Source organism: Pteronotus mesoamericanus, unplaced genomic scaffold, assembly GCF_021234165.1.
Source record: "Pteronotus mesoamericanus isolate MK-2021 breed Mesoamerican mustached bat unplaced genomic scaffold, CSHL_Meso_final contig_56, whole genome shotgun sequence".
Taxonomy (NCBI): Eukaryota; Metazoa; Chordata; class Mammalia; order Chiroptera; family Mormoopidae; genus Pteronotus; species Pteronotus mesoamericanus.
Window position 1 is genome coordinate 20,135,713 of NW_026555201.1, and position 13,410 is coordinate 20,149,122.

A 13,410-nucleotide genomic window follows, 5' to 3' on the forward strand; every position below is an offset into this window, starting at 1 on the left:
CAAGGTTGACTATATTTCACAAAAGAATACAACAGTCATTCCCTATTTTCTGGGATCTGTTAGTATTTTCAGTCTTGGCTCACTCAGAGCATGTACACACATGCTTTCCAATTAGAAGGAAAGAAAAAAGAAGGAACAATTTTTCTGCAAGTAGTTTATAACTAGGTATCTATTAGATCCACTCAGGTCAGGTATGTGGAAGATTGCAGGTTAGGAAAGGAAGCATTAGTACAAATTGACTGCCATCAAGACCATTCACTCTTGGCATAGAGAACGAATTGCTTGTGCTCTTTTCATTTGTGAAGAGGTCAAGCTAAAGTTCCCTTCTGTGAGAACGGGTAATGAAACAACTGGCAAACTGCACTATGACTCTGGGACATACTGTAAGGTGCTGGTGTCTCCTAGTCTTCTGAGCACAGAAACAATGTGAGCTATATTAGAAGAGTTTTAAAACATTAAATTACTACAACAGCTGAGAAGAAGAGAATAGTTCTACTGAAAGGAAATTAATGAACAGTGTCATAATGGACAGTTGGTGTCAATTCCTAGAGGATTTGGAAGTAAGAAGTGGAGTAAGGAAACCATGTTAATAGAGCTCTTGTTTGTATGAAAAGAACATCGTACCTCACAAATATCCATCATGGGAGTCATGCTTGTCACAATCTGCATTAGTCTGTGTTTAACAGAAAAGAATACTTATTATGGGCTATGTAAGCACCTTATTTTCTTGATCTCCAACAGCATATGATCATCTGTTTTCTCGGACACAAATTTAGAAAGAAATTCTATCCTCAGCCAATGTGGTAATTCTTGGACCAAAATGTACCCACTGTTTTGAGAAAGAAAAGACTCTTTCAAGCCCAGGCTATTTCTGAGTGAGTTTTAAAAGTATTTGGAACTAAAATGTTTTAAATTCCAGCCTTTTTTTAGTAGTAACTCCATTGAAAACTGTCTTCTCTACTGTCAATTAATAAATGAATAGTAATAAAAGTTAACAAACATTTTCCTCTTGATAATTAAATATGACTAGAAGATAGCTAATATTGATTGAAAGGTTGTAGTATATTCCTTCTCTTAGGAAGACATTATATCAGGGATTTCTTAACAAAAGCTTTCTTTATGAAATGATCTATGTGTAATTTACATCAGTAAACCAAATATGTCAAAAACAATTATATTGAAATTTAATTTGTTTCAGCACATGGAAATTACTGGGAGACTTAAAATTTTTCTTCCAAAAGGTCCTGAAATATCCTTTTTCTCATGTGCTCTTTTACAGATATTGATTAAGATCAGTATTTGTTTTCTTTTTCTCTTTATTTCATTGACCACATTTGCATTTAGGCATTTGAATAATTTCAAAGAAGCTACTCTAAAAATATGTGATACCCAATTAGAAGAGACTCTCCTACTCTTGATCCACAATAGATACCACTACAAACCTTTACAAAGACTAATAGAAGTGTGCAATTTTATAAGCTAAAATTGTCTAATCATTCTCCTCTACTTATAAGCTTAAGCCCAATAGTTGCAATATTTATACTTTTATGTCTGTCCTACTAGTCCTTCTCATCACTGTTTGGTCATGTCCTATCCTTCAGGTACATCTCCTGTCAAGATCCTGCCATCTTTCTAGGTCTTTTAAAAAAAAATCCTAACTTCCCATGAGATTTTCTATTCATTCAAGTAACTATTCACTCATGCCATATTCCCTACATTATTCATTTTGAAAGTTCACTGTACTGTTATGTAACTGCTTCAGAATGTACATTTCATATCTCTAGATTGTAAACTCTGTGAAGGCAAGTAATATGTTGATCTTTCTAAATTTAAAATAAAGTTTTACACAAAATAAAAGCATATTAAGGAACAAATAAAAAAAGAGAATGAGAATAAAAAGACAATTCTAAAACCTTTGAGATGGGGGAAGAACAAAGGGGTTTTATGAGAACTCTCTGAACTTTTTGCTCCATTCTTCTGTAAACCTAAAACTGCTCTTTTATTTATTATTTTTTTATTTCTTAATTAAATTAATAGTGGCAATGATGATTAGTAAGATTATATAGGTTTCAAGAGTACAATTTTATGATACATCCTTTGTATATTACATTGTGTGCCCACCACCCAAAGTCAAATTACCTTCTATCACCATATATTTGACCCTTTACTACCCTCTCACCCCCATTCCTTTTGGTATCCACCATAACATTGTCTGTGTCTCTGAGTAAAACTGCTCCTTAGAAAAAAGTCATTAATTTAAAAAAAACATTTTAGATGATGTACTTTTTCAAGAGAAAGTTTATCTTGAAATTAAAATACATATATAATGAATACAAAATACAGATGTGATAAAATAAATTTGGACCTATCACTCAAGAGTTAACCATATCAATACTTGTAACATAACATGAAATCTAAAAATCCAAGAAGGATTATAGTAAGGGATAACTTTTTTTCAGTAAGTACATAAATTACATGTGGAATATAGGTTAGGGTTTGGGGATTATAAATAAGTAAAATATCAACTTTCAAAAATAAGCAAAGAACAAAGGATGGACAGAGGCAAATAGAAATTAGAGAAAATTAAACCTTATAGAGACAGACTTATGTTAAATAATTCAAACAAATTAGTTAAAAAACTAAAAATCAAGAAATAACAGTTCCAGTTGACAAGCGTATAAAAATATATATTTTCTGTTATTTAAGATTACTCAATTCTACAATACAGAATAGAGGAAGAAACAAGGAGAATATATGAAACTAAATATAAAAGTAAATGACTTAGAAAACATTAGATGTAGATAAAGTAGGTGTGGCTTATGCTTGTCAACACAAGAAGGGATGGATTAAGAATCAAATCCCCTAATCATCTGAGACACACAATATTCAGGTTTTTATATTAACCACTCATTGGTGAAATCCATATTAGACTATATAAATTAAAGCCATGGCTGCCCAATAGATTATAGGTGAGTTATAGCCTTTGAGCAAAGATGTGTCATTAGAGATCAAAGCTAGGCTCATCCACACCCTCTTATTCCCAATTACTATGTCTGGATGTGAAAGTTGTGAAGAAGGCTGATAGGCAGGAAAAACTATTTCATCTGAAATATAGTGTTAGAAGAAGGTTCTGCAGATAAACTGGACCACGAGAAAGACAAACAGGTCCGTATTAGAGCAAATTAAACCTGAAACATGGCTGGAAGGCAAAATTAACAAAACAAAAGCTGTCCTATGTTGGCACATCATCAGAAGGCAGGGTTCTTAGAAAAGACAATAATTCTAGGAAAAATGGAAGGCAGCAGGAAAAGAGGAAGACCAAATATGAAATGGGTTGATTCCATAAAAGGAAACATAGAAATGAGTCAAAAGGAGCTGGGTAGGAGTGCTGAGAACTGAACATTGTGGACATCAGTCATTCATAGACTAGCCAGGAGTCAGAGCCTACTCAATGGCACATAGCACATAGCTTTTGACTAGTTGTCTAGAGTATTTGTGTATTGGTTCTAGACACCTTCCATCTGTTGAAATTGTTCAATTCTAGTCCTTGTAACTACTGTAAGTGGCTTAATAGACTTAAAGAGGAAGAGAGACAGATAAGACAGATAAGACAGATAAGTTATAGGAGCATTGTATAACTCAAGACTTGGATACTATGGTCTCTCTACCCAACTTTTGCCCTATCTTAATTATGCTAAATACTCCATCTTTTCCCCATTGCTTATTACTACATATTTTTAAATAATGAAATAGGCCATGTGTTTCAAGCATTTTGATTAGAGCATCAGTTTCGTGACTTCTGGGACAGTCTGCCTGTACATGGCAGTGTACATGGAAAATACCATTGCATCATTATTTCCCAGTGGGCCAGTATTCAGGTCCAAACCTCAGCCAATAGCTATCAACACCGCCTCTTTTAGCCACTCTACTAGGAAAAAAAAAAAAAGCAGCTATCAATAGTGCTTCTTTTGGCCACTTGTAGAAAAATGTAAGTTACTCTGCAGGTGGGCAATAAGCACTCAAAGTTCTTCTAAATTAATTTGCCCTAGTTTTTGTTTGTTTTTTTATTTTTCATTGAAAACCATTCTTGTATTGGTCACTGTAAGGAGGCTCAGAATAAAAATCTTTTGACTATATAAATCACTGCTACCAGAGCCAGGATTTAGTTTATAAGCATGTGATCTTGGGCAAGTAGATTAATTTCTCTTTGTTTTGTTTTTTTCTCTTTTTAAAATGAAGATAATTATATAACATAGTTCATAAAGTATATGGTAATTAGATCACTTATTTAAAGCATTTCAACACAGAGCCTGCTACTTTTTCTTAGAGTTAAATAATGACTACAAGTTTACAAAATAAGACATTTATATATTTTTTGTTCTATAGTCTAAAAGCACCAATTGACAACCATCTTAAATCATAATAGCTTACATACAGGAAAATAAAAATCTATTTACATAGTTTAATAAAACAGTCATTATTATATTGTAAAATTACATAGCAAGTTTTACCAATCACATCTAACCCAGATCATGAAATCAGGGAAGATACAACTTAATATGATTAATTTTTATGTGACTACTGATATATTAAACATATAATGCATCTACTTTAAAAGCTCCAGATTATATATAATTTAAACATATTATAACTTTTAGTATTTTTCTATCATTTGGTATTCTCAAAACTAACATGTATTGTCTGAAGACAAAAATGTCTAACCTGGAAAAGTGTAAAATGTGTGTGTATGTCCGATTAAACAACTTTTTTCCCAAACTGGTAGAAAAACTATGAAATAAATGTGTTTGTACAGTGGTGACTATTTGTCACAGTAGGCTCTGACATAGGCATTAAAGCACCAACTATTTTAGACAATATGTCATAACCAGCCAGTTGGAGGGCAGTAACAAAATACTTGGCTAACCATTCTATACTAGAAACATCTGTTTAGCTTAGCAAGCTAGTAACACCAGACACTACTATAATTTGGATCACAATTCATTTAGTTTTTAAAAGATGTAAACAATATTAAAAAATCATTTTATATATCTTAGACATTTTAAATATTAGTTGTATATAACATGGAAAAATGTTTATGTAATATTTTAACTGACAGGGCCAATATATACATAATATTGTATTATACTTATATTTTTAAAATCATATAATATAAAATTTATATTATTTATTATATTATATTATATTAAATTTTTGTTCATATAGAAAACAAAAAATAAACTACTATTTATTGAGGCAACAAGTAAGATAGATTATTTTTTTCTTCAATCAGAAGTTAAATTATATAATATTTATTTGTGTAGAGTATTTAGTATGTGCTACACACTGCCTATTGTGTTTCATTGACATTGTTTTAAGCTTTAAAACAGCCTTATAAGGTAATGTTATTTCCACTTTATGGACTAGTTAATTGAGACTTAGAGAAGTTATATAACTTGTCCAAGAACAAATATTAGCAAGTGGCAGAACTGGACCTAAAATTTGACTCTAACATCAAATCCTGCATTTGGGATCACCGTAATTTTTGTAAAGAAAAAGTTGACTTCATATACCCTGCACTCTCTTCATTGTTCTTATTTGTGAATAGCATCTACCTTATATTTCTGGGAAGCAGGGTAACCAGCACATTTTGATTTGTCTGGGCTTTTCTCAGTTTTTGAGCACAAGTTGAACCTCCTGGGTACCCTAGGCAAACCTATGCCAGTTGGTAACCCACCTAGAAGCAAAATTTAACCTGGAAATATCTACCGGTTAACAAATTTTACTCTCAAAATTCATAAATTTGAGTGAAAAATGGGGAAGAATGAGGAATTATGAAGAGGCCCTCATTTTTTAAGCACCAAGCAATGTCTTGCTGGTAGAGGAGCATGCACTGTCCCTTTCCCTGAAAATTATGTTTAGAAACTACGAAATGAGCAGCAGCCTCCTAAAGTAGCATTTTGCAACTAGTACATGAACAGAACACAGGGTTTTGTGAAAGTATTGTTCTAGTCCCAAATGGAACGGAATTAGGGGGTGAGAGCAGAGAGCAAAAAATACATTTCTTGGTAGACCTGAAGAGGAGCTTCCCTGGTTCCTCCTTGGCCCATCATAGACTCATTTCTTTGGGATGGTTTTAAAAGGGCTCCTGCACAGCAGCCTCATTTCTCTGCATAACTCCTCAGGGCCACCAGCTGGAGATTGCAAAGGATTTGCCTTTAAAATCTTTCCTTTTCCTCTGCTTGGTTCGTGCCCCTCCCCCAGCTCCACTGAAGTGACTGGAATGTTCTGTCGGTTTAAGTGCATATCTATTTTTACCACAGTGTTTGGGAATCTCTGGGCACAAACCGTCTGCAGATTAGGTAAATTACAGGTGCATAGGTTCATGTTACTCATTTAGCCGCCACAAGTTCAAAGCATCAATCTGATTCTCCTGAATTTTTCCTTTTAGTCTGCAGGCCCTTCTTTCACCTTCTGTCCTTTAGGGCCACTCACTGGCCTTACTGGTTGATCCTTTTTCTACCTGCAGAATTGATAAGGTTATGGCCATTTCCTTTTCCTCCTCTCCCCAAAGCCTTCTTTTTCTTTCTTCTCTCTCTTTTCACAACTGAAAAATTATCACCATTTTTCTGTCTAGCCCTCAGTACTACTTTCTTAGCTACCCCTGAAACTGGTTTCTTTGAAGACAACTGTGCAATGATATAGTCATATCCCTTAGATAGAACCCACCAAAATCTCTTTGCCGGTTTCTGACAAACCCTCATCTGTGTCTATTTCTTCCCTGAGCTTCCATATCACTCTCACTGTCTCAGTCCACAGGTTTGCTAAGAAGGTTCCACTTTGCTAGCCAAAAATACAAACCTAACATCCCAGGAACTTTTGTCCTCTTTTCCAAGCTTCCCATTCATGAGAAACTCTTTATTGTTAATAGTCATATAAAACCACATTCTTTTCCTCCTAAGTTCCCAGCTTAGTTACTTCTTTGTGTGGTTTTTAAATTAGTGTCTGTCCCCCAGTAAAATGAAAATTTGTTGAGGGCGTAAATACACAAAACACTATGATTTAAGTCACTGTTTGTGCTTCCATTATACCATTAACACAAATAACTAAATATATTTTAAATACATGTCTCATCAGATCTAGTTTTTCAGTTAATTCATTATAGCTATTTCAATTAGATGCCTTATGAATTGAATCGGGGAAGGACGAGAATTAACGTTTGTTGAGTTATTCCATGTCAAGAACTCAACATATATTATTTCACTTTATGCTAACAACAAGCCAATGATGTATGGATTATATACATACATTGCTCTTTTGTGCCATTTGACCTCTTATAAAGAGGCTTGGCACATATAATTAAGAATGGCTAGAACTTCAACTCTGTCTTACTCCAAAGCTCTGCTTTTCCATCACATACACCACTTTCCCAAAGGCTCAGAGCTAAAATCCACCACTGACTAAAAGAGCCGTAATCCTTTCCCTCCCACTCCTTCTCAAGGAGAGAAACGGGCATATTCAAACTTTTGTGGAGATGATGGAAAGAAAATGAATTTAGAAATAACTAAGTATGAAGTAAGACCAATGGGGTGAGAAACTATTTGAAAACTCAATTCAATCACTCACCTAATTTCAGATTTTGTTATGAATGAACTCTAGGCCCCCAAAGTTGATTTATTGATGGTTAATATTATTATTCTCTCATTATGATCTGCTTTTCCCATAATTCTTAAAAATGTATTTGCATTATTTAAAGCCTCCAGGATTTCAGTTCACATGAACCCATTTTGACCACTTGTCAAGGTCTGTGGCTTGCAGGTCCCACCGAGAAATAATGTGATTACAGTTACAGGCATCTCACATTTTACAAACAGTTTGAGTTCCAAGAGTTCACTAGTTTGTTGTTTGGAATCATTGCATATTTTCCTGTTACCTAATCTCATAAAGGATGGTTATTTCCCAAGCCGCATTTCCTTTTTTCTCTTCTCCCATTTCTACCCTAAGATAACAACAGAGAGAAATGTCTTTTTAGACCAAAATGAACAACAACACTAATTTTACTCGTCTAAATTCTACAGAATGTTGGGAAGAGGCTTTGCAATTTAATAAGAAATGAAAATACAACAGTGCAGGTTGAATACACACAAAGAAATGTCACCTCAGCCTGAAAGGTTACTCTTAATCAGCACCTCAGAGATTTTCCTACTTTTTTCTACTCTTTCTACATATTGAACTTACTGTTTCTCCAGCGGTCTCTCTTGAATGAGGGGGAAATAAAGGAGAAAGAACACACTTTCCTATTCTCTAGCAGTTCATAATGGGCAGATTCTCTCATCTATCTGACATGTCTTACAGTCAGTGGTGAGTCTAAAAATGGTAACACCTTACATGTTGCTTCTATTATCCATGCAACAAAATTCCTTAGTAGCAAAAGTTTTCCTATCTCATTTTTCTATATATTAACTGCATTAATAAAAGTACTTTCATAGAGTATGCAACATTTTTGAAGTGATCTCACATTTTTAAAAACTTTATATTCATTATGGCCTTTGAGAGTATGATGTCTTTCACCATTGTATCAATTTTGTGGATTAAAAAAACTGAGAATTTGAGATAGTGGATTGACGAAATTCTCACAGGCCTTGAAAGATTAAAATCCAGGCTGTCCATATCCCGGTTCTAGGGCTACTTCTCCCCCACCCCACTCTGTTTAATATCTTAGTCAATTGCACTCACCCTTTTAGACTCAGACTCCATGAGGAAAGGGATCATTTTTCACTGCTTTTTCCTTAACATCCAGGACACTATCTGGCACTTAGTAGGTACCCCAAAAATGTTGAATTTTAGTTATTATTGTATTAGTCATCTTTGCAAATATGGTATAATTGTATTGGTTAAATAAGACTTTCCAAGTTATCCTCACATTATGACATGCACCATAGAGTGTGGTTAAGAACACAGGGTAACTTTCCATAATGGATGTTAGACAACGCTCTGCATTGTTGGAGCCTCCAACCTGCTGTCTTAACTGCTGGCATCACTGCAGCCAGCGGACTGGTGAAAATAGGAAAAAATCTCACAAACGAAATATTGGCTTCCTACTATGCTTCCGAATGCTTCCTACTTTTCCAAAAACCTAAAAATGATTCTCGAACTTGATTAAGAATTACTCAGCTACACAACAAACACATAAAAACAGCCCCAAATGTCAGTTTAACACCTCACTTCTGTGGCTCAATTGAAAGAGACTGCGGGTCCTGGTCAGGTAGCTCAGTTTGTTAGAGTGTTGTCCAGATACCCCAAGGCTGCAAGTTCAATCCCCAGTCAGGGACAATGAATGCACAGATAAGTAATACAACAAATCTTTCTCTCTCTCTCCCCCTCTCTCTCTCTAAAAATCAACAATATAAAAATAATAATGGGACTATGAAGAATTATTTTCTAGAATCAGCAACTTGAGTTGAAAATGTAGCTCATTCCTACATTCTCTGACCATTGATTCTTGGCATTGTAGTCACTCTCCTCATCTAAAAAATGAAGTTATATCGAGCATATCGAGGTGGAATAAAAACACCTTTGGATTCTATCTAGTTTTTCTGACTATAAAGGCCAAAACCAAAGTTGACTGCCATTCCAAAGCCCACTTATTGGTAGAGTGGGTTCTTCCAGAACTCTAGGAGAAAAAAGGAAAGGAAAATAAAAGGAACAAAAAGAAAAGAGAAAAATAAATGAAAGGAACAAAAAGACAAAAGAGAAATGAAAGAAAAGAATACAATAAAGAAAGGGAAAAAAAGAAAAGAGCAGAAAAGCCTCTTCAATTGCTGTGCTTTATTTCCCTCATAAGACATGGTCTTAGCCCTGACATAGCCTTATGCACTAGCATTCATCAAGCAGTTAATATAGGCTATATGTCTCACATGCATATCATTTGATCAAATCATCACCAAAGTTCTGTTAGGCAACTGCTATTATCTTGAAGAAACTGAGATCTAGTGCTTACCTGTGCACACATAAATAGAAATGAACTGAGCCAGGACTCAAAGGACTCTAGGGCCCTTGCCCTTCATCCCTATATTGTATCAGCTCCCCAACCACCATACTTGTGTGTCTTGGACCATAAGGAAACTCTAATTAAAAATTCTATTTTCTGGCTTGTGCCTCAGTTGCTAATTTTTTCATCTGAATCCAATGAAACATCTAATCTGGAGTCAGTGGACAATGAGTACACCAATGAGAAAGCTGTGAGCACAGGGCGTAGAACAGGAGCCATAACAGAGGCACGTTGGAGTGGGGGCCACAGTGAATCCTGAAACATCATCTAGCTTTGGTGTGAGTTTTGTTTCCACCAAAAGCTACTCATAAGCAGAAGCTATTACATGTATTGCATTCACACCCTCTGTACCCCCGCTCCCTTACCTCATAGGTACTAGTATTCCACCATACAGGGACACAGAATTCAGATTCTGATTGCCACCCCTCAAAAAAAAAATAGCAGTTGGAGTAATCTGAGCACCCTCCAGCCACCCTCTTCAGCTCCCAAATCATCTTACAGCCTTATTAAAAGAGAGGAAAGAGATTTACCTGCTGCTACTGAGGCTGAAGCCTGAAAGTCATGTAAAACCTTTGAAGGACTGTAATGGTTTTAATCACAGGAATAGCATCTTTTTGACAGACAGGAGAGAAAAGAACTGAACCACTCTGCAAATATTAACCGGGCTATTTTGGAGCAATGGCTATTGCCTTTGAAATCTCTCATCATGGGTCTATACTTAGAACTCAGATGAGCCTGGGGGAGGGGACTGGGCCATGTTAATCCCCAGTTGTTTTGAAGTTGTCCTGTAAGCAGGTTACCATTTAAACTGTCCCTAATGGAAACATCCAGCGCTCTATTTAAATTGTGGTATTCTCTCTGTGTATTTTGTTTTAACCTATTCTGCATATAGAGTGTCACATCATTCTGGAGGTGACACCTCTCAGTTTTCTTTCACACTAACTGTTCTAGAGAGCACTGGCTGCAACCACATCGGGAGGCTGATGCTCCATGACAGCTAAAAGTTGGATTGAGTTTCAGGAGCTACTATATATAAAGCTGGGGCGACTTATGTCACCGCACTAATTAAATGCCATCTGGGTGGTTCCTCTGGGTTTTTGAGCCCATCACCCAGCTCAGACGGAGTCAGAGGCCAAGGAGGAGAACATGATGATGGACCTTTTTGAAACTGGCTCCTATTTCTTTTACTTGGACGGGGAAAATGTTACCCTACAGCCATTAGAAGTGGCAGAGGGCTCTCCTTTGTACCCAGGGAGTGATGGTACCCTATCCCCCTGCCAGGACCAAATGCCCCCAGAAGCCGGGAGCGACAGCAGCGGAGAGGAACATGTCCTGGCGCCCCCAGGCCTACAGCCTCCCCACTGTCCCGGCCAATGTCTGATCTGGGCTTGTAAGACCTGCAAGAGAAAATCTGCCCCCACCGACAGACGGAAAGCCGCCACCCTGCGCGAGAGGAGACGGCTAAAGAAAATCAACGAGGCCTTCGAGGCGCTCAAGCGGCGGACTGTGGCCAACCCCAACCAGAGGCTGCCCAAGGTGGAGATTCTGCGGAGCGCCATCAACTACATTGAGCGGCTGCAGGACCTGCTGCACCGGCTGGATCAGCAGGAGAAAATGCAGGAGCTAGGGGTAGACCCCTTCAACTACAGACCCAAGCAAGAGAATGTAAGCCCAGATGCTGCCCGGGCAGGGGAATGCAAAGTCTGATTAGACGCTTTCCTTGGGGCTTTAACATCCAGCTGGTTGGTCTCCTTTATCCCGTCCCCCTTCCTCGTCCGCCCCTCCCGCTCCCTGTCTAATGAACCCCCAGTGACCCATGGACACCGGGTGCCTGTAATAGGCAGGAAATGCGCACGCGGCCCGAGGAAACAAGGGAGACATCCCAAAAAAGGCACCCCTTACCCCCGGAACTCATGTTTCTTTCCTAATCTACCGCCTTGGTTTTCCTCCAGCTTGAGGGTGCGGATTTCCTGCGCACCTGCAGCTCCCAGTGGCCAAGTGTTTCGGATCATTCCAGGGGGCTCGTAATAACTGCAAAGGAAGGTAAAGTAAAAGTGAGGGCTCTGGGCTCTACTAGGGAGCACCCCGGGAGGGGGCTGGTTGCTTGCTCCGGGCGGAAAAGGCTCAGAGCCAGAACAGGAACGCGCCCAGGAAAAAGTGCCCTCTTTTCGCGCGCGGACACCCTGTGCTCCTCAGTTGCCTAAGAGGCCTCGAGTAGGGCGCACAGCTGCCTCCTCTGCCTTCCTTGGGTGCTATGTTTGTGTGTTTTCTGCGTTCAGGAGGGGCAAGCATTGATTCGTCGGCCTCGAGCAGCCTTCGGTGCCTTTCTTCCATCGTGGACAGTATTTCCTCGGAGGAGCGCAAACTCCCCTGCGTGGAAGAGGTGGTGGAGAAGTAACTCGAGATGATGTTCGTTCTGGATGTTCAGCGCAGCAGGAAGATCCCACCCTCCCTCCTTCGCCTAATCCTTTGGATTAGGTCACGTTACATTAATGTTTAGGAACCCAGACCCAGGAGTTTATGAAAGGGAAGGAGAGAGTCACAAAAAAACTTCTCGGAAACTGTTGTGTAGGCTCAGATGTAAAAGCCTTTTGGCTTTAGGCTTTAATTTTCTTGGGACAGCGAGTGGTTTAGGTCTAGCAGCCTTACTTTGTTTTCTGTTTGGTTGGTTTTGTACTATATTTACTTTTATCACGGTGTTTCTTTGTGCCATGATCAAAAGTTCATTCCTGTCTAAAACAAAGTGGGAACGTTTAATATAACTGTTAGTAGCATTGAATGTATTTTTGTAAATAATCTTAGTACTTTCATTTTATATGTAAACCTAAGAAATATATTTTAACTGTAAAGTGACAGACTTATTGTATATACAATGTGAGAGGATCCTGGTATTGTAATACTAAAAAATAAATTTCTATATGAATAAAGTTGGTCCTATTTTGATTCAGATGAAAAAATATGTTTGAGGCATGTGTACATTAAGAGAGCCATATTTTAATTTAGACATCACACAAGCCCATTTATTTGGGTTTTTCTTAAAGGCCAGTTTGAAGGAAGAGTGGGCAGTTTCCCGTATGTCTGAGTTACACTGTTCACTTTTCTATAAGTGAAGAATATCCAAGAGAAAAAAATGTCCTCTTTCCTTGTATCAGCATACTTTCTCTTTCTATTTTATACCTGGAGCTCTGGGTGAGATTTGTTCACCCAAAGTTAACAACTGAATTTTCAATCCAGTAAAATCTCATTGTTGCAAGAAATTGCCACACAAAAACACTTCGTTTATTTTTCTAAAAGATCTTCAGCTAATTTTTCCCAAATTACTTTGCCTCTTTGACTTTCCAGGCCCAGACCTCGATGAAAAA

The 13,410-nt window shown here is 37.5% G+C and overlaps 1 protein-coding gene and 1 long non-coding RNA gene across 2 annotated transcripts in view; one reads left to right on the forward strand and one right to left on the reverse strand.

The window, feature by feature from the left end:
- The window catches only part of LOC129075915 (uncharacterized), a 31,035-nt gene extending 20,367 nt beyond the window's left edge, over nt 1–10,668 (reverse strand). The window contains exons 1-2 of the long non-coding RNA XR_008529682.1: nt 10,579–10,668; nt 625–673 (exon numbers count right to left, since the gene is read on the reverse strand). This is a non-coding gene — a long non-coding RNA (uncharacterized LOC129075915). The remainder of the gene's footprint in view (nt 1–624; nt 674–10,578) is intronic.
- Nucleotides 10,669–10,932: 264 nt separating this feature from the next.
- On the forward strand, nt 10,933–12,975 carry MYF6 (myogenic factor 6). The gene is made up of 3 exons (XM_054580157.1): nt 10,933–11,713; nt 12,001–12,091; nt 12,328–12,975. The coding sequence occupies exons 1-3, from the start codon at nt 11,195–11,197 to the stop codon at nt 12,444–12,446; spliced, it is 729 nt and encodes a 242-aa protein (XP_054436132.1). The 5' UTR covers nt 10,933–11,194; the 3' UTR covers nt 12,447–12,975.
- The last annotated feature ends 435 nt before the right edge of the window (nt 12,976–13,410 follow it).